The sequence below is a fragment of the Sorex fumeus genome, unplaced genomic scaffold (assembly GCF_029834395.1).
Source record: "Sorex fumeus unplaced genomic scaffold, SorFum_2.1 ptg000095l, whole genome shotgun sequence".
NCBI lineage: Eukaryota > Metazoa > Chordata > Mammalia > Eulipotyphla > Soricidae > Sorex > Sorex fumeus.
The window spans coordinates 9312870-9336831 of record NW_026606152.1 but is presented as its reverse complement, the minus strand read 5'-3'; the positions used below and the strand labels follow the sequence as shown (position 1 = coordinate 9336831).

The 23962-nt window shown below is 43.5% G+C and overlaps 1 protein-coding gene across 1 annotated transcript in view; it reads left to right on the top strand.

The window, feature by feature from the left end:
- EEF1AKMT1 (EEF1A lysine methyltransferase 1) overlaps nucleotides 1-17020 on the top strand; it is a 35983-nt gene extending 18963 nt beyond the window's left edge. The window contains exons 2-5 of the mRNA XM_056133024.1: nucleotides 2948-3110; nucleotides 12052-12134; nucleotides 13372-13652; nucleotides 16775-17020. Coding sequence (XP_055988999.1) covers nucleotides 2948-3110; nucleotides 12052-12134; nucleotides 13372-13652; nucleotides 16775-16911 — 664 coding nt within the window. The 3' untranslated portion in view covers nucleotides 16912-17020. The remainder of the gene's footprint in view (nucleotides 1-2947; nucleotides 3111-12051; nucleotides 12135-13371; nucleotides 13653-16774) is intronic.
- Nucleotides 17021-23962: the final 6942 nt, after the last annotated feature.

The window sequence follows — 23962 nt, the reverse complement described above, 5'->3', positions numbered from 1 at the left end:
CAGGCAGTTCCGAAATGGGATGTGTGAACTTGGAGTCTTCTGTTTGAGAAGGTTTTTGATAATAAAGCCAGCATATCTTTGAATGTAGGGCTTGATGATTCCTTAAACAGCATACTTTAGTTTTACTTTGTTGTTGCTTTTAGTTTGGGGGCAGACTGTCTGTGCTCAGGGCTTACTCCTGATTTTGTGTTGAGGGATTACTTCTGGGGATCATATGCAGTGCTGGAGATTGAAGCCCAGTTTGGCAAGTGCAAGGCAAACGCCTTACCTGCTATAATATCCCTAGTTGCCTTAGGTTTGTTTTTGAGCCTTTTGTCAATCTAATCATGTATATACCTTGTGGCTTGCTCATTTTTCATGGGGACTAGATGAACTTGTAACCAGATGTTTATTACCAGGCTTTTACACAGGTAAATCTTTGATGAAAGAAAACATGGATTTAGTACATTATTTTGCTTCTTTGGTTTGTCACTAGTTGAGGCATAGATTTGTTTTTAATTTTATTGAATCATCCTGTGTGATAGTTACAGGCTTTCATGTTTGAGTTACAATCACACAATGATCAAGCACCCATCCCTCCACCAGTGCACATTCTCCACCACCAATATCCCCGGTATACCACCCCCCCTTCCCTGTCCTCCCCCTGCCCCCATGGCAGACAAATGTTTCCCATACTCTTTCTCTACTTTTGGGCGTTATGGTTTGCAATACAGACAGTGAGAGGTTATCATGTTTGGTCCTTTATCTACTTTCAGCACACATCTCCCATCCTGACCGGTTCCTCAAGCCATCATTTTCTAAGTGATCCCTTCTGTATTCCAGCTGCCTTCTCCCCTCTGCTCATGAGTCAGGCTTCCAGCTAGCTATTGAGCAATCTTCCCGTGTACCGACTATCCTTAGGTGTGAGTTTCATGTTATGTTGTTTTATACTCCACAAATGAGTGCAGTCCTTCTATGTCTGTCTCTCTCTTTCTGACTTATTTCACTTAGCATCATACTTTCCATGTCTATCTATTTAAAAGCAAAGTTCATGACTTCATCACTCCTAACAACTGCACAGTATTCCATTGTGTAGATGTATCAAAGTTTCTTTAACCAGTCATCTGTTCTAGGGCACTTGGGTTGTTTTCAGATTTTGGCTATTGTAAACAGTGCTTCAATGAGGCATAGATGTTTTTTATTTGAGTAATAAAACATTGTCAGACATCACCAGAAGGAGAAAAAGATGAACGTTGCCTGATTTGGAGCTTGCCTAGATGCTGCTGTTCATCTCTTTCTTGGCTGATTCCTCTTTGTTATTTCCCTGTGATGAATGTAACCATGAGAGCAATTTAGTGAGTTCTAAGTTTTTTTTCCTAGCAAATGTTGAACATAAGGGTGGTCCTAGGAAGTCCCTAAACTTGGCACTTGTCAGAGACTGGGGCAGACTACTTGGAAGAAGCACTGAGAGGAATTGTGCTTGGCCATCACTTCTTACTCCTCCTCCTCTCATCTTGTTTGCCTTTCTTCTCTGTTATCTGTTTGATTTTTCATAGATCTTTTAATGAATTCTTCACTTATCCTTTCAGTAGCACCCAAGAGACTTAAATCACTTAAGTAGTGTCATTCAAGCATTAAAAGTCTCTGCTTCAGGGAATTGTCTGTGAAATGTCTGTGTATTGACCATTGGGACAAGAAGAAATATTTTTAGATATTTGTATTAATAATTTCTCCTGGGGGCTGGAGCAGTAACACAGCGGGTAGGGTGTTTGCCTTGCACGCAACCAACCCAGGTTCGATTCCTCCATCCCTCTCGGAGACCTAGCAAGCTACCAAGAGTATCCTGCACACACGGCAGAGCCTGGCAAGCACCCTGTGGCATATTTGATATGCCAAAAACAGTAACAACAAGTCTCACAACGGAGATGTTACTGGCACCCGCTTGAGCAAATCGATGAACAACATGAGGACAGTGCTACAGTGCTATTTGTATTAATTATTTATCCTGGGGGCTGGGATAATAGCACAACGGGTAGGGCGTTTGCCTTGCACATGGCTGACCTGGGTTTGATTTCCAGCATCACTTATGGTCCCCCAGCACTGCCAGGAGTAATTCCTGAGTGCATGAGCCAGGAGTAACCCCTGAGCATTGCCGGGTGTGACCCAAAAAGCAAAAAAATAAATAAATTGTCCTGTGTAACAACATTTAAACATTTAAAAAACATTTAAACAGTGTATATTTAAACAGTGTATAAACATTTAAACAGTGTATAAAAACATTTAAACAGTGTATATTTTGATTAGTTTTTTTCACCCGGGCTGGAGCGATAGCACAGCGGGTAGGGCGTTCGCCTTACATGCGGCCAACATGGCCGACCCGAGTTCGATTCCTCCGCCCCTCTCGGAGAGCCCGGCAAGCTACCGAGAGTATTCGATATGCCAGACACAGTAACAACAAAGTCTCCAATGGAGACGTTACTGGGCCCGCTCGAGCAAATCGATGATCAACGGGAGGGCCTTTACCTTTACCTTTACCTATAAAAAACTATTTAAGGGGAAAGCATACATTTGTTAAACTGTAGTTTATAGAACACAGCTATAGAAGTTTGATGTCATATAAAACTCCTAATTGCAGTAATAGGGAGATCACTGAGAGGTCAGGGATACATGACTTGGGTGTGCAAATTCAGGCCTCTGTACTACATGGCCCCTGAGAATTTCAGGTATAACCTGGAGAGTACAAGAACTACTTGGATGGCCACCATCATCACAAGCATCACTGAATCACTGGCCTGCATTGAATTACCTGGCCTGGTGGGCAAAATATCCCTAGGAGTGCCGCGGGCCCCTTGGACTGCATGGGGGGACTGAAACAAAAACTTGAAGTTGGGATCCTTTCTCTGCAATATAATTTAACAATTTTGTGACAGGAGAGAACACCTAATAGTACTTCTCTTCTTCTCTGCAGGTCGTTGACAATTTGTGTAATGAGTGACTCAGAAGACGATGATGTTCCCCAGCTTTCAGTCCAAACCTTAATAGCACTCCAGGAATTTTATGCTGAGCAGAAACAACAAACTGACCTAGGTGGGGATGATAAATATAGCATTGGAATCATAGAAGAGGATTGGGTAAGCCTTGCATCCCACTTCCATCAGGAAATACTATTGTGGAACTCATTCTGTACCTAATCCAGGATTTGTCTTTATCCACCTGATAGCCAAATCTGTCTAACTTATCATCAGGAAGTGATCATTAGAATAGGCGTTAATGCAGAAAGCCATCTATGAACATTAAGACAGTTTTTTTTTGTTTGTTTTTGTTTTTTTTTTTTTTTTTTTTTTTGGAAAAGAAAGTCAGTCCTAGGCCTTTCCCAAAGTTACCGAGTTCTTGACTCACCTTGCAGAAAATAGTTTCAGGAGTAAACAGTGAAGTAAAGCAGATTTTATTTGGAGGATTTTGGAAGCTGAGGAGGGAGGGAAAGTGAGAGAGAGAGAGTAATATGCTCAAGAGAGAATGCGAACTTCTTCAAGGGCGGAGAGAGCCCCTACATCCACCCCAGCATTAGACAGGAAAGTACACATCTCAAGAGGCGAGATGCAGGCGACACATATGCTTGACACGTGGGCACAAGCAGCACATGGGCTTGGACAGCATATGTGCCCAGTATATTTTTTTCTGATTCAGATTCTCAGGCTGGCTAGTCGGTCACCAGAGGGGACTTTTCAGATGTGGTTACAGAATTTCATTATGGCCAACACAATTTTTACCTCTTTGTATATAGATTCATTGTAACGGCTTTTTTTTTTTTTTGTGGAAAGAGGGAAAAAAATGTATCATCACAGTAAGTAGTGTAACTGATCTTAGATGGAATAAAAAATGACAGGAAGTTTTTTTTATTTCATTTTCTGTTTTTGTGCCACATGTTATGGTGCTTTCTCCTGGGTCTACTCAGGGATCACTTCTGGCGGTGCTCCGGTGACTATACGGGATGCTGGGAACTCTTGATTGGCTGTGTGCAAGCCCAGTGCCCTCCCTGTTGTGCCTCTCCATGATGACAGGGAGGTTTTTTTTATTATTATTATTAGTGAGACACCATGAGGTACAGTTGTAGACTTACAAATTTTTGTGCTTGGGTTTCAATTATACAATGATCAAATACCTATCCCTCCACCAAAGCCCATTTCCCACCACCACAGATCCCAGTATCCCTCCCACCCCCCATACCCCTCATCCCACCCTGCCTCTGTGGCAGGGCATCCCCTTTTGTGATGACAGGGAGTTTTTATTTCTGTTATATGCAATACATTTTCATTGTTTTTTCTTATGGCCCTAGTAAAAGTATAAATTAACAAGAGAAGAAAAGTGAGGGGGAACTCAAGATTGAATCTAAAAATGTAAATTTATGAGATAATATGAGTTAAGATGGGGCTTGAATTTTCTCTGACTATACTTGATATTTAATTTGTCTCTCTTTATCACTTTACCACTGGAAGGAATCTTTTATATATTTATCTTTATATAGTCTTTTACATTTTGTGTTCTTCGGATTTTTTAGTTATGTATTATTTTTCTATGGGCTGGAGAGAGTAAAGGGGTGAAGGTGCTTACTTGCATCCCACTGACCCTGGTTCAAATTCCTGGCACTGGATATGGTCCTACAAGCACTTCCAGGGCTAGGAGAAGCCCCTGAACACTATCAGATATGGCCCCAAAACCAAAAAAAAATTTTTTTCTTCTCTGCTTGCCATCTGTTTAAAACTGATTAATCAAAATCCTTTTTATTTTTTATTTTATTGTTTTTTTTACTTTTTGGGTCACACCCGGCGATGCACAAGGGTTACTCCTGGCTCTGTACTTAGGAGTTACTCCTGGTGGTGCTCAGGGGACCATATGGGATGCTGGGAATCGAACCCGGGTGGATCGGCTGCATGCAAGGCAAACGCCCTACCTGCTGTGCTATCTCTCCAGCCCCTCAAAATCCTTTTTAAATAAAATTTTTTTTATTGAATCACCATGAGATACAGTTACAAAACTTTCATGTTTGAGTTTCCGTCATACGATGATCGAACACCCATCCTTCCACCAGTGCACATTCTCCATCACCAGTGTCCCCAGTATACCCCACTCATCTCAACCCTTCCCCTGCCTCTGTGGCAGACAATTTCCCCCATAGTCTCTCTCTACTTTTGGGCATTATAATTTGCATTACAGATACTGAGAGGCTATAATGTTTGGTCCTTTATCTACTTTCAGCACACATCTCCCATCATTTTCTTAGTGATCCCTTTTCTATTCCAGCTGCCTTCTCCCCTCTGCTCATGAGGCAGGCTTCCAGCTATGGAGCAATCTTCCTGTCCCGTGTACCTACTATCCTTAGGTGTGAGCCTCATGTTACATTGTTTCATACTCCACAAATGAGTGCAGTCCTTCTATATCTGTCTCTCTTTCTAACTCATTTCACTTAGCATGATACTCTCCGTGCCTGTCCATTTATAAGTAAGGTTCATGACTTCATCTCTCCTGACAGCTGCATAGTATTCCACTGTGTAGATGTACTAAAGTTTCTTTAATCAGTCATCTGTTCTAGGGCACTTGGGTTGTTTCCAGATTTTGGCTATTGTGAACAGTGCTGTGATGACCATATAGGTACAGATGTCATTTCTACTGCTTTTTTGCATCACTGGGATATATTCCCAGAAGTGGTATTGCAGGGTCATATGGAAGCTCAATTTCTAGTTTTTGAAGGACTGTCCATATTGTTTTCCAGAAAGGCTGGACCAGTTGGCATTCCCACCAACAGTGAAAGAGCATCCCTTTTTCCCCACATCTACGCCAGCACTGGTGGCTTTTGTTCTTTTGAATGTGTGCCAGTCTCTGTGGTGTGAGATGGTATCGCATTGTTGTTTTGATTTGCATATCCCTGATGGCTAGCGATATGGAACATTTTTTTCATGTGCCTTTTGGCCATTTGTATTTCTTTTTTGAGAAAACTTCTGTTCATTTCTTCTCCCAATTTTTTGATGGGGTTGGAGGTTTTGTTTTGTTTTGTTTTTTGTACAATTCTACGAGTGTTTTATATATCCTGGATATTAACCCCTTATCAGATGGGTATTGGGTAAATATTCTTTCCCATTCCCTGGGCTCTCTCTGTATTTTGGTCACTGTTTCTTTTGAGGTGCAGAAGCATCTTAGTTTAATGTAGTCCCATTTGCTTATGTTTGTTTCCACTTGCTTGGTCAGTGGTGTTTCATCCTTAAAGATGCTTTTAGCTTCAGTGTCATGGAGGGTTCTGCCTGAAATTTCCCTCCTGTACCTTATTGATTCAGGTATGATATTGGGGTCTTTAATCACTTTGATCTGATATTTTTTTTTTCTTTTTTGGGTCACACCTGGCAATGCACAGTGTTTACTCCTGGCTTTGCACACAGGAATTACTCCTGGCAGTGCTTAGGGGACCATTATAGGATGCTGGGAGTCGAACCCAGGTCAACCGCATGCAAGGCAAACACCCTACCCACTGTACTATAGCTCCAGTCCCTGATCTGACTTTTGTGCCTGGCATTAGACAGAGGTCAGAGTTCATTTTTATTTATTTTTCTTTTTTGCAGGTAGTTGTCCAGTTTTCCCAGCATCACTTGTTGAGGAGGCTTTCCTTATTGCACTTCACATTTCTTGCTCCATTGTCAAAGATTAAGTGGTCATATATTTGAGAGTCTTTGACAGAATATTCAACTTTGTTTCATTGGTCTGCGATTCTGTTTCTAGCCCAGTACCATGCTGTTGTAATTACTACTGCTTTGTAGTACAGTTTGAAGTTGGGGAAAGTGATGCCACCTATCTACTTTTTTACAAGGATTGCTTTGGCTATTCATGGGCTGAATTTCAGGAGTGTTTTGTCTATTTCTTTGAGGAATGTCATGGGTAGCCTTATAGGGGCCACAAAATGCTTCTTTCATTAACTCTAAGTGTTCTTTCTACTCAAAGGTCTTTTTCACCATTTTTATGTGTTTTTGCCTTATTTGTTTGATACTTCTATAAATAGCAGCTATAAAAACTTGAAGTACTGTTTTTTGTTTCGTTTTTGGGCCACATCTGGTCATGCTCAGGCATCACTTTCAGTGTTCAGGGATTGCTTACAGCAATGCTTGAGGGACTGAGACATAGTTCTACAGTGTTCTGAGCCCTATTATATTACACCCAGTTATACTCAGGAACCCTCTTCGGGGTGCACAGGAGACCATATGTGGTGCCAAGAATTGAACTGGGGTCACTTGTGTACAAAGCAAGTACCCTACCTGCCGTATAATCTGGCGCCACCTGCTACATTATTTTTTTTTTTTTGTAGGAGTACTGCTATTTATTCAGCCACTGATTAGCTGATTGAATTGGGCATGAACTCCACTGCTACATTATTCTTGAGTGATCTTTTTTCTGTTTTCCTTCAGCTTAATTTTTAAATTATTGTACAAACTGTGGGGGCCAGGATATGACTCAGGTAGAGCACCTGCTGCCTTACTTTGGTTAGGCACCCTCTGGGCCCTAATTCCTGGCTCTGCTGTCACCTAGATGCAGTTCCTTGCACTGCCACAACATTTATAAATGTGATTAGTAACATAAGTTAGTAGAAATTTAAAGAAAATCATTAGCATTAATAGAAAGTGCAAAATGAAAAGCAAACATCTGGGCTGGAGTGATAGCACAGTGGGTAGCATGTTTGCCCTGCACGCAGCTGACACAAGTTTGATCCCCAGCATCCCATATGGTCCCTCGAGCACTGCCAGGACTAATTCTTGAGTGCAGAGCCAGGAGTAATCTCTGAGCATCACTGAGTATGACCCAAAAAACTAAAAACAAAAACAAAAACAAAAACAACCCAATTTACCCTCGATGGATCACCATCACGACCATCCTGTTGTTTGTCGATTGCCTCGAGCAGGCCCCAGTAACGTCTCCTTCGTCCTAGCCCTGAGATTTTTTTAAAAATGCCATATTCAAGGCTCTTTCAGGGTTAGGAGAATGAGACCCATCATTGTTACTGGTATTTGGCATATTGGGTATGCCATGGAGAGTTTGCCAGACTCTGCCTTGTGGGCAAGTTACATTTGGTAGCCTGCTAGTTTGTCCAAAGTAGGAACAAGATAATAAGAAATTGATTGAATTGGGCATTGAAATTGATTAAATCAATTCAATAAGATGGATAAACTAGAAATTAAAAAATTATTTAAAAAGGCGCCATAGAAATGGAGCATAGGTTGGGTTTGAGGGTTTTGCTTTTTTTCATTTTTTATTTTTTCATTCTCGGAATCTGATTATATATAATATATCCTTCCATCCTCTGTCTTAGTTATTCTGTTCATTGGAAGTTGAATCTAGAGGCTTATCAGATACAGATTTTTGTTTGACAAGACTCAAAAGTAGGAGTGTATTCTTTCATTAACAGTTGTCTTCTTTTATGGTAATATTAGTAGTCATTGATACTCAATATCTACATTCTGTTCACTAGTTAGAACTCTTTGCCAATTTTAAATAGTCTCAAATATGTGGTTTTTGGGTCCAGAGTGATAGTACAGCAGGTACTTGCCTTGCACATGACAACCCAAGTTCATTCCCGGCATCCCTGAGTACTGCCAGGAGTGATCCCTGAGCACACAGCCAGGAGTAAGCCTTGAGCACCACCAGGTGTGGCTCCAAAATAAAATCTGTTTTAGTAAGAAAATTTGGAGCTAGAGCTCAGGGGTGGAGCACTTTTTCTTGTATGTGAGGTTTTGTTCCTGGCACCAGACACAAATATATACACAAAGGCTATATATTAAAAGAACGATCAAAATGGATTAAAGACCTCAACATCAGACCAAAATCCATAAGGTACATTGAAGACAAGGTTGACAGAATCCTTCACAACATTGAAGCTAACAGTATTTTCAGATGACACACCACTAGCCAAGCAAGTGAAAACAGAGATAAACAAATGGGACTGTCTTAAACTAAGAAGCTTCTGCACCTCAAAAGCAACAGTGACCAAAATACAAAGACAGTTTACAGAATGCGAAAGGATATTCACCCAATACCCATCCTGTAAGGAGTTGATATCAAGGATATACAAGGCACTGGTAAAACTTCACAAGAAGAAAACATCCAACCCATCAAAAAATGGGGTTATGAAATGTACAGAAACCTTTTAAAAGAAGAAATCTGAATGGCTAAAAAGGAAATGAGAAAATGCTCTACATAACTAATCATCAGGGAGATGCAGATCAGAACAACAATGAGATATCATCTCACACCACAGAGACTGGCCCACATCCAAAAGAACAAAAGCAACTGGTGGTGGCGCGGATGTGGCGAGAAAAGGACCCTCCTTCACTGCTGGAGGGAATGCCGACTGGTTCAGCCCTTTTGGAAAATAGTATGGACGATTCTCAAACATTAGAAATTGAACTCCCCAGAAAAGCGAACGGACTATGCGTTAATCCAGGCCATCATGCCTGCCCAGAGGGGAAAGGGTGTTGCTCCATTTGCCCTCTCCTCTCTGGAAAGAAAGATGGCGGCCACATGGGAGCCTTGTGGAGAGCAGGTCTGAGCCGGGGGTGGGGGCGCGACTGAAACCTTATGGGACGGGGGGCATTCCAGCCCGTCCTTCACACCCTACCGAGGTCACCAGTTGCCCCCCACGAACGGCTCTCCGGCACGGCCACGACTCCAGAGCACAGAAACCAATCTCTTAATTATCTGACTCTCAGTAGAAATACTTCCAGGGTTAATAAGTAAAATAGCAGAAGTCCAAAACCACGCGGCCGCAATAGCGGCCGCGCAACATCATTTAATTCTTGAACCCAGCTGTAGAAAGCAAATCATTTCACAATGCTTTTTCAGCATGGTTGATTTGGGGGGGGGGTGGTAAAGTCTAAATAACAATGGTGCAACTTTTATCGAAACAATGAAGCTAGTCAAAGTAGATAGAGTGTTAACTAGAATTCATCTGCCCCACAGGCATGGGGGGGGGTTTATTGGGGTTCTTCGTGGTGAAAAATAAGTATTGGTAAAGGGAAATGTGATTGATATTTGCATGACCGAGACCTAAATCTGAAAGCTTTGTAACTTTTCCCACAGCGATTCAATAAATAAATAAGTAAATAAATTTTTTTTAAAAAAGAAAAAAAATAGAAATTGAGCTCCCATTTGACCCAGCAATGCCACTCCTGGGAATATATCCCAGAAAGGCAAAAAAGTACAGTCGAAATGACATCTGTACTTCTATGTTCATTGCCGCACTGTTCACAGTAGCCAAAATTTGGAAAAAACCCAACTGCCTGAGAATAGATGACTGGTTAAAGAAACTATGGTACATCTACACAATGGAATACTATACAGCTGTTAGAAAAGATGAAGTCATGAAATTTACATACAAGTTGTTCCACATGGAAAGTACCATGCTGAGTGAAATGAGCCAGAAAGAGAGGGACAGACATAGAAAGACATGCACTCCTCTGGGGAATATAATTCAACAGAATGGGAGTTGAACACCCAAGAATAGTTGAGATAAGTACCAGGAGGTCCACTCCACGGCTTGGAAGCTGGCAGCGCATGCTGGGGGAAAAGGCAGCTTAGATGGAAAAGGGAACACCAAGTAAAGGATGTTTGGAGGACTCGCTCGGGTTGTGAGATGCATGCGGGAAGTAGACTATAGACTGACACAATGGCTACTCAATACCTCTATTGCAAACTACAACACCTTCAAGGAAAGAGAAAGCAAAAGGGAATGCCCTGCCACAGAGGCGGGGTGGGGGAAGATGGCATGGGGGAGTGGGAAGGCTGCTGGGATCATTGGTGGAGAATGGGCACTGGTGAAGGGATGGGTACCCGATCATTGAACAACTGAAACCCAAGCACGAAAGTTTATAAGTCTACAACTGTACCTCATGGTGTTTCACTAATAAAAAAAAAAAGTTAGAAATTGAGCTCCCATTTGACCCAGCAATACCACTCCTAGGAATATATCCCGGAGAGGCAAAAAAGTACAGTCGAAATGACATCTGCACTTGCATGTTCATTGCTCCACTGTTTTACAATAGCCAAAATCTGGAAAAAATCCGAGGGCCCTAGAACAGATGACTGAAACTTTGGTACATCTACACAGTGGAATACTATGCAGCTGTTAGAAAATATGAAGTCATGAAATTTGCATACAGGTGGTTCTACATGGAAAGTATCATGCTAAGTGAAATGAGTCAGAAATAGAGGCACAGACATAGAAAGACATACACTCATCTGGGGAATATAAAGTAACAGAATGGGAGACTAACAACCAATAATAGTTGAGGTAAGCACCAGGAAGTTTGCTCCATGGCTTGTAAGCGGCAGCGCATGCTGGGAAAAAAGGCAGCTTAGATAGAGAAGGGAACACCAAGTAAAGAGAACAGCACACCCAGGATGGGAGATGCATGCTGGAAGTAGATTATAGACTGAATATGACGGCCACTCAGTACCGCTATGGCAAACCACAACACCCTAAAGGAAGGAGAGGAAAAGGGAATGCCCTGCCACAGAGGCAGGGCAAGGAGGGGATGGTTTTGGGGGGTGGGCGGCTTACTGGGATCATTGGTGGTGGGGAATGGGCACTGGTGGAGGGATGGGTACTCGATCATTGTATAACTGAAACCCAAGCACGAAAGTTTGTAAGTCTACAACTGTAACCCATGGTGTTTCACTAGCACTGCACTGCACTGTCCTCCCATTGTTCATCGATTTGTTCAAGCGGGCCCAGTAACGTCTCCATCGTTAGACTTGTTGTTACTGTGTTTGGCGTATCGAATACGTCATGGGTAGCTTGCCAGGCTTTGCTGTGTGGGTGTGATACTCTCGGTAGCTTGTCGGGCTCTCCAAGAGGGGCGGAGGAATCAAACTCAGGTCAACTGTGTACAGGGCCGCGTGCAAGACAAACGCCCTACCTACTGTGCTATCACTCCAGCCCGTGTTTCACTAATAAAAGTTAAATTAATAAATATATATATTAAAAGAATGAAATTTATGACAATTCAAAAATAACTTCTGGCCATCCCTGTCTCACAGCAGTTAAGCCAGTTTTGGTACAGCCAGAATACTGCATCACGACTCGCAGAGGAAGCAGTTGCCGCTTCTAAAGAAGGTGGCAGGTGAGAGTCTGTCTTGTTTCTTTTTTGTCTTCTGAACTAGCATTGCAGATGTTTTTGCTAGAGGAAAGAGTTTATAAGAAATCTAAAGTACAGTCTGCAAAAGGTACAGTCCATAGCTGCTGAACATAAGGAATTAAAACCACTTCAGTGGGGAGTTAGGGACATACTCAGAGATCTCTTCTGGGGTCGTTCTTGGTGGTGCTCTGAGGGACCTTGTTGTGCCAAGGATCAAACTCAGGTCAGCTGCCTGCAAGGCTAGTACCTTATCCTCTGTTGTTTCTAGCTCTCTGTTTTGTTCTGTTTTGGGGCCACATCTGGCTTAGGGCTTACTCCTGGCTCTGTGCTCAGGAATCACTCTTGACAGGGCTTGTGGGACCATTTGCAGTGCTGAAGATTGAACCTGGGTCTCCATGTGCAATGAACTATCACTCTGGCCCCTATTATTTTTCTTATAAAATTAAATGGTGGTTGTTTTTAAGTTTTATTTATAACAATTTTTGCACTATTAATGTTTCCATAAACAAGAGTCTTAGAAGCAACTTCTATTTTTTTTAAAGCAATTTCAGTATTTTTAGGAGTCATGTTGTCATTTTAGAAATGGCTAATAGTAGTAGCATTTATTGAATACTGTATCCTGTTCTATTCTAAGTACAGATTTCATCTAATCCTCACCTCTGTGAGGTAGTGACCATTTATTTTTTATTCCCCTTTCTGAAGACAAACGTACATGGTGTGTGTGTGTGTGTGTGTGTGTGTGTGTGTGTGTGTGTGTGTGTGTGTGTGTGTATGTGTTCGTTTGGGCCACACCTGAAGATGCTCAGGGCTTACTCTTGGATCTGTGCTCTTGGATCACTCTTGGCAGGCTTCAGGGACCATATGGGGTGCCAGGGATTGTACCCTGGTTGGCCATGTGTAAGGCAAGCACCCTTCCCTTTGGTACCTAAAGATAAACTTCAAAGTGATTAAGTGACTCCTGACTGCCATCCAGCTAGTGAAGCAGCTGCAAATATCTTTCTTAGAATTTGTTACTAACTGATTAGCTTGTTACTTCCTTTAAGAAAAATCTGGGCTTGGGGGTGGCACGACGGTATACCTTGCATGTGCCAGGCCCTGGGTAAGTCTCCCCACCACATGCTTCTCCTTTCCCTCAGAACCTTCCTGAGCAGTGCTAGGAGGGTCCCACATACTAGGACATGGAACTTAGAGTGTTCATGAGTTTGTTTCTTTTGTACTCCAGAATTGCCTGTGTGAGCTCTCCCAGTGTTTACCAGAAGTTGCGAGAGCTACACAGAGAAAACTTTTCTGTGTACCTCTTTGAATATGACAGAAGATTTTCCATATATGGGGAAGAGTTTATCTTCTATGATTACAACCATCCGCTGGAGCTGCCGGAGAAGGTTGCTGCACATAGTTTTGACATCGTCATAGCTGATCCTCCCTATCTTTCTGAGGAATGTCTCAGAAAAGTGTCAGAAACTATCAAGTATCTAACGCGGGGCAAGATTCTGCTGTGTACAGGTGGGTGCAGGTGGCATGTCTCAAAGGTTGATGATGGCAGATAGGTTTCAAGAATGTGAAGAAATTTTAGAATTCCAATGCCAAATCCAACAATTATTCCATAACCTGGAACAAGTTATTTCACTCTCGATGCCTCCGTTTCCTTATCTGGGCACTGGGACTGATGCTACCACCTGCCTTTCAGTATTGTTGAGAATTGACAACACCATCCTCAGAAGGTATGAGTGAGCAGGAATATTATTTTCAAACATTAATTAATTTTGGTCTGCGGGCCACTCGTGGAGGTATCAGGGCTTACTCCTGGCTTTGCACTCAGGGACAATTTCTGGTGGGATTCAGGGGGCCATACTTGGTGAGGGACCGTGAACTAGGGTTGGCAGCTTGCCAGGCAAGTACCTTATTTGTTGTACAATCTCTCCAGCCCAGAGTGTTATTTTTATTTATCATCATAATTATTGGTTTTTAGGAGTATTTCATCTGGCATTAATATTTGGTAAGGGAAATTTGGATCTGCAGAATTAAAGTGAATTGTTTAAGGTTACAAGATAGACATTAGATTGGTTTATTGAAGAATTTTCATGCTGGTGAGACTTGAGTTATTTCTTTTTCTTTCTTTTTTTTTAATGTAGGAGTACTGCTATTTATTCAGCCATTGATTAAGCTGAGTGAAGCAGGCAAGAACCATGCATTAAAATTTTTTTTAATTCTTTATTTTTTCCTAAAGTTGTTCACAATAATTGTTTACATTCAGTATTTCAACACCAATCCCACCACCATTACTTTGAATCTTGCCACCACCACCCCAACTTGCCCCTTAGGAGATGCTAAATAATTTATTTTGTATTGCATGCTATGGATAATATGAGGTGTCAGGTGGCTGTGAAAGTAGCTGACCACTCCCAGAATTCTAGAATTTTTAAATACTTGGGGTCCAGAGGCATATCTATGGCATGCTGCTCTCTTCTGAGATTCATTTTTGAGTCTCTGAATCATGGCCGTTAAAGCACTTAAATGGTGCCCAGAGGCAGTTCTTGGGTGTGACTGCCAGGAAACCAGAAGGGTAGGGAGATGTGGGGAGGTCACCCATCCCCAACTCTGTGAAACCTGGAGTTTTCAGTCACTGGTCCTGCGTATTTGGGTTTTTTAGCGGATTCATTCTCATGCGTGGGGGGCTCAGGATGAGTCTGGTCTGTGAAAATTGGCCATGAGCATTGGGTTCTGGAGCTTTGCGGCTGCCAGGGTTCATTCGGGGCAGGTGGAGGGACACACCTGCCCCCTCCAAGGTGCCCCAATGAGACCAGCTTGATGCTGGTTGGGAAACATCTCTGTAGCGTGCTGTTCTCCTTTGAGATTCATTTGTGAGTCTCTGAATCATGGCCATTAATGCACTTAAATGGCCTGATTTTGATCTCTTTTGAGATTATTTATGTGTCTCTGAAGCAAGACCAATAAATGAGCTTGTATAGCTGAGCTGGAGGTGGTTTGTGGGCATGACTCCCACATACTTAAATTTTGGCCATTTAATTTCTTGGTAAACTTGGTCCCAAGTTGTTGGGGTCCGGCCAGAGGCACAGTGGCAATTTTGGGGTATCAGGAAGCCTGAAGGCACCATCAGGCTGCTGATGCACTCAGCCTGCAGGTACAGGTTGACCTGCACTATATAACCCCGGAGACTGAGCTGTTTCTTGAGGTGGACATTCTAAACTCTGACAACGAAAAGTTGAAGTGATCATCTCTCCTCTTCTGGTCAGCTGGGTGTCCAGGCTCTCAGTGTTGTCTATCACGGCCACCTGAGACTGCAGGGCCACCACCTCGTGCTGACTGCAGAGCCCAGCTACAGTGTGTGATTGTTTATTTGTCAGAAGATGAACTCTTCGAGCCAGAGAGACAGTACAAGGGGTAAAATACTTGTCTGGGACACAGCTGCCTGGTTTTGAGCCCTGCCAGGAGTGACCCCTGAGAGCAGAGCTCAAAAGTAAGCCCTGAGCACTAGTGGGTGTGGCCCCCAAAGACTGGGGGGGAAAGAGACGGACTTAGCTGATTCAGTCAGCCCCATTGATACCCTTTGTGCCAGCCCCTGGTGCACAAATTATAGTTTAAGGGAATTGATTTAAAGTTCTTACTGAATAGAAGATATAAATCCTGATAAATGTAATGAGAACAGGAGCTAAAGGCACCATAAGCATGAGGACAATTCTGTAGATGAACCGGAATGTTTTACGTTAGCAGGTTCCTGAGCCTTCAGTGACAGGGATGCTTACTCAGGGCAGGGCCAGTGTGTACCCCTGTGCTGGCCAAAGCAGCCCCCTCCAGGCACCAGTCAGGAGCAAAGTAGTGAGGCCTGAGGGCTGGAGTGTAGCTCAGTGGTAGGGCGTTTATCTTGTAGTTTTGGAGCCCTTATTCGATCCCCTGCATAGCAGACAACAAAACAGCAAAAACGAAAGTACCAAGGGTAAGATCTGATTTGTCTAAGGCTTACTTTAATCTTATGCCAAAGCAGTCCATCAGGCAAGGGCCCCTTTCACCTCTGCAGAGATCACCTCTCTGTCCAGCAGGGGGAGGGGCAGCAGCGGTAAAAGAGGCAGAAAGTGGCTTAGAGATAGACTTTGAAGAAAAAGTGGGGTTCTCCCATGCTCTGGACGTGGAAGGGGGGCGATGATTAAGAGGAGTCCTCGCTATGAGTGGCAGCAGGAGCAATGCATCCTGAGGACGGAAAGTGTGCCATCTGGACAAAGGGCATGAGCACTGGGCCAGAGGGGGAAGCGTCTTCAGTCAGCCCCAAACTGGTGTGAATGTATCCTGTCTGGTTGCAGGATTAGATGTTCCTAAACATAAGGTTCTTAATGAAATAAACGTTGGAAAACTCATTGGGAAAAACGTTGGGAAAAAAATTAGTTATTCGCCCCTCCCACTATCCTTATATATTTCTATTAGGAATATTTCTGAACTGAAACAAAAAAGAAAATTAATAATGTACAACAGTTCTGAAGAACATAAGAAGGACGTGCACTATATGACCTCTATGGGCAGTGCTGCTAGTTGTTCCCTGTGTCAATCCTGGTACCTGCTGCCGAGACGCTGGAGGTGTGTCTGCTCTTGTTCAGCCGGTTTGTTCTTTCTAGGTGCTGTCATGGAAGACACGGCGGCAGAGCTTCTTGGAGTGAAGATGTGCAGGTTCATTCCAGAACACACCCGGACTCTGGGCAACGAGTTCCGCTGTTACGTGAATTATGATTCGGGGCTAGACAGAGACATCTGAGCGCAGATAGAAAGTGCTCCAGCAAAGATCCCTCTGACAGTCCCTCATTAATTTCTTAGATCAACTTATGACCCTGCCCCTCCTCCTGCAATTGGGGTTGCCAGATTAATGCCCAAAATAAACATGTAACTTCTTGTAATTTCTATTTTTGTTTTCTTTTTTTGGTTTGTTTTATTTTTGGGCCACACACAGAAATCACTGTCACTGTCCTCCCGTTGTTCATCGATTTGCTTAAGCGGGCCCAGTAACATCTCCATTTTGAGATTTGTTGTTACTGTGTTTGGCATATTGAATACGTCACGGGTAGCTTGCCAGGCTTTGCTGTGCAGGCGAGATACTCTCAGTAGCTTGCCGGGCTCTCCGAGAGGGACAGAGGAATCGAACCCAGTTCGGCCAGGCTGGCTGCGCAGAAGGCAAATGCTGTGCTATTGCTCCAGCCCCGTAGTTTCCGTAGTGTAGCGGTTATCACGTTCACCTCACACCCAGAAATGCTCAGGGGTAATTCCTGATTCTGCTCTCAGGAGTTACTCCCAGCAATGCTCAGGATACCAAATGGAATTCTGGGGATCAAACCCAGCTACTCTAGGTGCAAGGCCTTACCCACTGTACTCTTTCAGCCCCTTGTTGTAATGTTTTTCTTTCCCTTTATCTTTTTTTAAATAATTTATTTATTTATTGAATCACTGTGGGAAAAGTTACAGAGCTTTCGGGTTTAGTTCTCAGTCATGTAGATACCAAACACATTTCCCTTTACCAATACTCATTTTTAGCCCCGAACCCCAATAGACCCCCACCTCCCACCCCTCCCAATTCTTGTGAGGCAGATGAGTTCTAGTTAATACTCTATATACTTTGACTAGATAGATTATTTCGATAGAAGATGCACAATTATTGTTTAGAGTTTACGACCCACCCCCCACAGTCAGACATGCTGAAACAGCGTTGTGAAATGATTTGCTTTCTACAACTTGGTTTAAGAATAAAATGAGGTCGCGCGGCCGCTATTGCGGCCGCACGGTTTTGAATTTCTGCTATTTTACTTATTGACCCTGGAAGAATTTCTATTAAAAGTTAGCTAGTTAAGAGATTGGTTTCTGTGCCCTGGAGTCGTGGCCGTGCCGGAGAGCCGCTCGTGGGGGGCAGCTGGCGACCTCGGTGGGGCGTGGGGGACGGCCCACAAAGCCCCCCTTCCCATGAGGTCCCCGCCGCTCCCCTGAGCCCGGCTCAAACCTGCTTTCCACAAGGCTCCCGTGCGGCCGCCATCTTTCTTTCCAGAGAGGAGCGGGCGGGCCGGTCAACGCCCCTTCCCCTCCGGGCAGGCTTGGTGGTGCGTTTTAACACAAGTCCATTTGCTTGCAGCTGGCGACCTCGGTGGGGCGTGGGGGACGGTCCACAAAGCCCCCCTTCCCATGAGGTCCCCGCCTATACTCAATCCCCGGCTCAAACCTGCTTTCCACAAGGCTCCCGTGCGGCCGCCATCTTTCTTTCCAGAGAGAGCTCTTTCCCTTTATCTTGAGGTACCAGGACAGAGTTGTGCTACTGCTGATGTTTAGGCGTTTGGGGCCACTGCGCCCACTGCCTGAGCACCTTCCCTGTCTGTCTCTCTGTTTCTTTTCAGTTCCCTGAGCAGACCCAGTGTTCTGGCAGGATTTCAGGTTCTGTTTCCATTGGCTGTTCTGTTGACCTTACTTAAGCTCAACATACACAAGGATTCACTCTGCTCAGCACGAGACCTTCCAATTCCATGTAGCTTGCAGCAAACTGCAAGATCCCATCTTATTCCATGGAGTAGTATTCCGCCATATACGTTTAAAATTTTTCTTTAGGGTTTTTGGTGCCATGTAGTGGTGCTCAGGAAACATTCAAATCCACACCTCCTCCGTTCTTTGATGCACTTTGATGCATGTTCCAGACATTTTCTTTATCTACTCCTCTGTTGTTGGGTTGTTTCTAGGTCCAGATTATTGTAAGTAGTTCTGCATTGAACATAAGTGTGCAAATATCTTGTCCAATTAATGTTTCTGCATCCCTGGGATAGGTGCCAAGGAATGGAATTACTGAGTCTTAAGGAAGTTTTATTTTATTTTATTTTATTTTTTTTTTTTTGGTTTGGAGGCCACATTAGCTGTGCTTAGGGGTTATTCTTAGAAGCATTTGGGGACCATGTGCCAGGGATCAAACTCAGACCTCCTGTATGCAAAGTATGGACTAGATGTTTTTTGGGGTTCACACCGGGGCAGTGAGATATTTCTATACTGTTCTACGTGGTGTCTTTCTCAGACTAGATCAGTAGTGTGAGGGTTCTCCTTTCACCCCACTGGTTCTTCCTGGACTGACAGAAGTTGGCCACATTCACTGGTATGTGATGCTATCTCGTTTGATTTGCATGTCACTCATCGGTGAACCTGAATACTTTTTCTTATGCCTGTTGACCATTTGCATGTCTCCTTTTTTTTCCCCTGTTGTTTGTTTGTGGTGGGTTTTTGTTGTTTGGGGCCCATCCCTTCAGTGCTTGGGGATCACTCCCAGTAGTACTACTGCCTGGGGTGAAACTGCATGCCCCATCTCTCCAGGCCCTGGTCTTTTGGTTGTAAACTTCTGCTCATCTTTCTTCATGTTTCTGTTGTTCAGCTTTGTGAGTGCTTTTAAATGTCTTGGATATTAGCCCTTTGCCAGATGTATGGTATGACAATACTCTCCCATTCAATAAGGTGTCTTATTTTATTTTTTTGGTAAGTTTTTGGTTTGGAGGCCACACTTGGCAGTGCTCTGGACTTACTCTTGGCTCTACACTGTGGGATCACTTCTGGCAGAGCTCAGAAGGCCATATGGGATGCTGAGGATCAACCCAGTTTGGCCATATGTAAGGCAGATGCCCTACCCACTATCCTATCACTCCAGCTCTAGTTTTATTTTAGCGGTTGTTTCATAGTACATAAACTTTTTTATTTAATGTTCATTTGTTTATTTTTTGTTTCTGTTAGTTTGCTTCAATCAAATCATTGAAGATGCCTCTGAAGTCAAAATCATGGAGCATTTTCTTCATGAAATTCATGGATCTATAAATCTGTCTAAACCCTATACTCAATCCCTAGACCCTTGGTCTTTAGTCCATTCTGAATTAACTTTTGGTTACAGAGTGAGGTAGGTATCTAATTTATGGGTTTTTATATGGCACTAACCAGTTTTCCTGTCACCATTTGTTGAAGAAACTTCCCTGACTCCCCTTAATACATTTAGTTATTTTGTTGTAAATACTATAGGTATTTTGATGGGGGTTGCATTGAATTCCTCAAATGGTCATTTTAATAATGTTCTCTCCATAAGGAATAAGACCATCCACAAGGAATAGGTCTTTATTTATTTTCCTTTTTCTTCTAACAGGAATTTACCTTTTTTTTTCTTTTTCTTTCTTTCTTTTTTTTTTTTTTTAAAATAAGTAAGTCTTTCGCTTCCTTTGTCAAACTGATGGCCAGGTACTTGATTTTGTTTTTGGACCATAACTGGCAGTTACTTGGGTTTTGCATTCAGGGATCACTCCTGGTAGAGCCAGGGAAAACCTATGTGGTGCTGGGGATCATTATGAGGGCCAGGCACATGAAATACAAATGCCTACCTGATGTACCATCGCTGTGGTCCCAGGTTTATTTCTGAATTCTATTCTATTATGTTCATCTCTGTATCTTTTTTTTTCTTTTTGGGTCGCACAGCGATGCTCAGGGGTTACTCCTGGCTTTGCACTCAGGAATTACTCCTGGTGGTGCTGGGGGAACCATATGGGATGCCAGCGATTGAACCCAGGTTGACTGCATGCAAGGCAAATGCCCTACCTGCTGTACTATTGCTCCAGCCCTCAATTTTATGACAAATACCACATTATTTTGATTATGCTAGCCTTGTAATATAATTTTTAAAGTATTATTGATAAAATTCCAGAAAATTGGTTATAGTTTTGTCTCTTGGAGTGTTTATGAAGTATGTTGGAAAATTGATAGTTTGGGCATAAGAAGGGTAGAATTCATCTCTCAATTACTTAGGTTTAGAATGTAAGCAATACATTACTAGTTGTGAACACATTGTAGCCAAGAAGGAGTATGAAATTTTAAATAAGGATCTCAAACTTTTCTTTTTCAAGATTGCTTGAGCTGTGTGGGGTCTTTTATGGAGCTATCCAAGTGCTAAGGCTTTTGATGTTATTAGAATTCTGATAGTGATTGCAGTCAGCAGGCTGCTCTGAGCAGCATGAACATTTTAACAGTATTATTTCTTAAATCTATAAGCACATAATATTTGTCTCTTTCCTCCTTTTTTGGGTAGTTGGGGACCTCCCAACAGTGCTTCTGGGGCCTGATGGCGCCCCAGCAGTTCCTCCACTCAGCAGCAGGAGGGGGAGATGCAGGGTCAGAGTAAGTGATGTGCAGGGGCCAGGTCAGTGCTGAGCAGAGCGGGGGTTAGTGTGGCCTGCCGGACTGGGATCATCAGGGTTGCTTTGGCACTGCCCAGGGGCCTCCAGTGATGCCTAGGGTGGGGAGGGTTGTGCAGCCCCCTGACCCTCCTACATTCCTTACATCAGAGTCCTACTTCTATCATCTCTTCTATAAAATGTATTCCTCAATACTTTTTTTTGGTTTTTTTTTTGCTTTTTTTGGTCACACCCAGAAGTGCTCAGGGGCTACTCCTGGCTCCACACTCAGGAATTACTCCTGGCCGTGCTTGGGGGAACATATGGAATGCTGGGGGAACCCAAGTTGGCTGCATGCAAGGCAAATGCCCTTCCTGCTGTACTATTGCTCTGGTCCTGAAATAGATTTCTGTATTTTAAATTTGTATCCAACAATTTTATGGAATTTATTCCAGTAGGTTTTTGGTGGCACTTGTAAGGTTTTATGTTTATAGCATGCCATCTGCAAATAGTGAGTTACTTCTTTTTTGATTTGAACATCTTTCTCTTCATTGTTCTAGCTAGAATTTCTAACATAATGTGTATTAAAATGGAAAGAGTGTGCATCCTTGTTCTCTTTCTGGTCTTAGAGGAGAAGCTTTCAGCTTTTCAACAGTGATCATGTAGCTGTGAGCCTCACATGATGCTGAGCTGTCCTCTCTCCATATCTACTCCTTTGGGATCTCCTAAATGGTTGTTGAGAATTCGCAAATCTAGTTTTTCACCTGGTGAGATGTTCAGTTGATTTTTTTGTTTTGCTTGTATAGTTCATCACACTGATTTGTGGGTATTGAAACATCTTTCATACCTATAATAAATCCTATTTGACTGTGGTGTGGGATTCTTTTTTTTTTAAATAATATAGGAGTACTGCTATTTGTTCAGGCGTTGATTAAGTTGATTGAATTGGGCGTGAACTCCACATTACTTTTCTTTTTTTAATTGTATTACCGTGAGATAGTTACAGAACTTTCATGTTTGAGATTCAGTCATACAATGATGGAGCACCCATCCCTCCACCAGTGCACATTTTCCACCACCAATGTCCCCAGTATTCCCCCCCTTCTTGTCCCTCCCCCCACCCCCAATCCCAGTCCTCAGCCTGCCTCTGTGGCAGACAATTTCCCCAATACTCTCCAATTTGGGGCATTATGTTTTGCTCAAAATTTCCCACCACCATTCAAGCCTACCTGCCAGGGGCAGATGCTAGATAATTTATTTTCCATTACTCATTTTGAATATCATAAGAGCTTGAACAACTGCGATTGTAAATGTAAATTTCTAGATTGTAAATTGTTGGGTTCCAGAGACATCTCTGTAGGGCACTAATCCATTTTGGGATTCAATTGGGAACCTCTGGGCGAGAGCTGTTGGTGTGCTAAGATGGTGCCCGGAGGCAAATTGTGTGCAGGACAGCCAGTCTGCTGGGTGGGTAGGGACCCAGGGAGGGACAGCTCAGGTTCGCTGCCACCATGCGGCCAGGAGATTCAGTCCTGAACCTGCATACCTGGGCCTTGCTTGTGGAAGCTCTTAGTCACCAGGATTCCGTCTGGAGTAGGCGGGGAGTTTGCACCTGCTCCATTTGGGGTACCCAGGTGAAACTGTCTTGGTATGGGGCCTGGAGAGATACCCGGCACTGTGGTGTCTTCTGGGACTTGCTGCTGTGTCTCTGGGCCAGGACTGTTGGTGTGCTAAGATCAACGTTACAAAATTTTCAGCAGATTATATCTTGGTGAGGTCCGTCCTAAGATGGTGGAGTCAGGCTGCGGGTAGGTGGCGATTTTGGATTGTGGAAGCAAGTGGCTGCTGGGGGCTCTGCTTGGGCGGGCACGGGCCAACCCGCCCCCGTCCAATTCACCCCAGTCTGTTCAGCTTAACTGTGGCTTTTGATCTCTTTCGAGATTTATTTAGGGGTCTCTGAAGCAAGGCCAGCAGTAGAGCTTACAGGGTGGCGCTGGAGTTAGTTCATGGGGGTGACTGCCAGGGCTTCGATGTGTACTGGTAAGTCAGGAAAGGTAGCCCAGCCCAACTCTGAGAAAGCCTGGAGATTTCAGTCACAAAACCCGCATACCAGAATTTTCAGTGGATTTTATCTTGGTTAGGTCTGTTCTGAGACAGTGGAGTCAGGCCAGAGGCATGGGATTGTGGGAGCAAGTGCCTGCTGGGGGCTCTGTTTGGGTGGGCCACCAGGCCAACCCAGCCCCCTCTGATTTACTCCAGTCTGTTCAGCCATGAGTGGGTCTGAGATTAACTGTGACTTGAGATCTCTTTCAAGATTTATCTATGGGTCTCTGAAATAAGGCCAATAAATGAGCTTGTATATGGAGCCGGAGGTGGTTTGTGGATATGACTCCCACATACTTAACTTTTGGCCGTTTACTTTCTTGGTAAACTTGGTCCCAAGTTGTTGGAGTCTGGCCAAAGGCACAGCAGCAATTTTGGGGTATAAGGAAGCCTGGAGGCACCAGCAGGCTGCTGATGCACTCGCCTCACAGGTACAGATTGACCTGCTGGTGGCACCGTTCCCCCTTATTGAGAATTTTCTTAACAGTGATTATCAAGGATATTGGCCTGTACGTTTCAATTCCTATTGTGTTCCTGTCTAGCTCT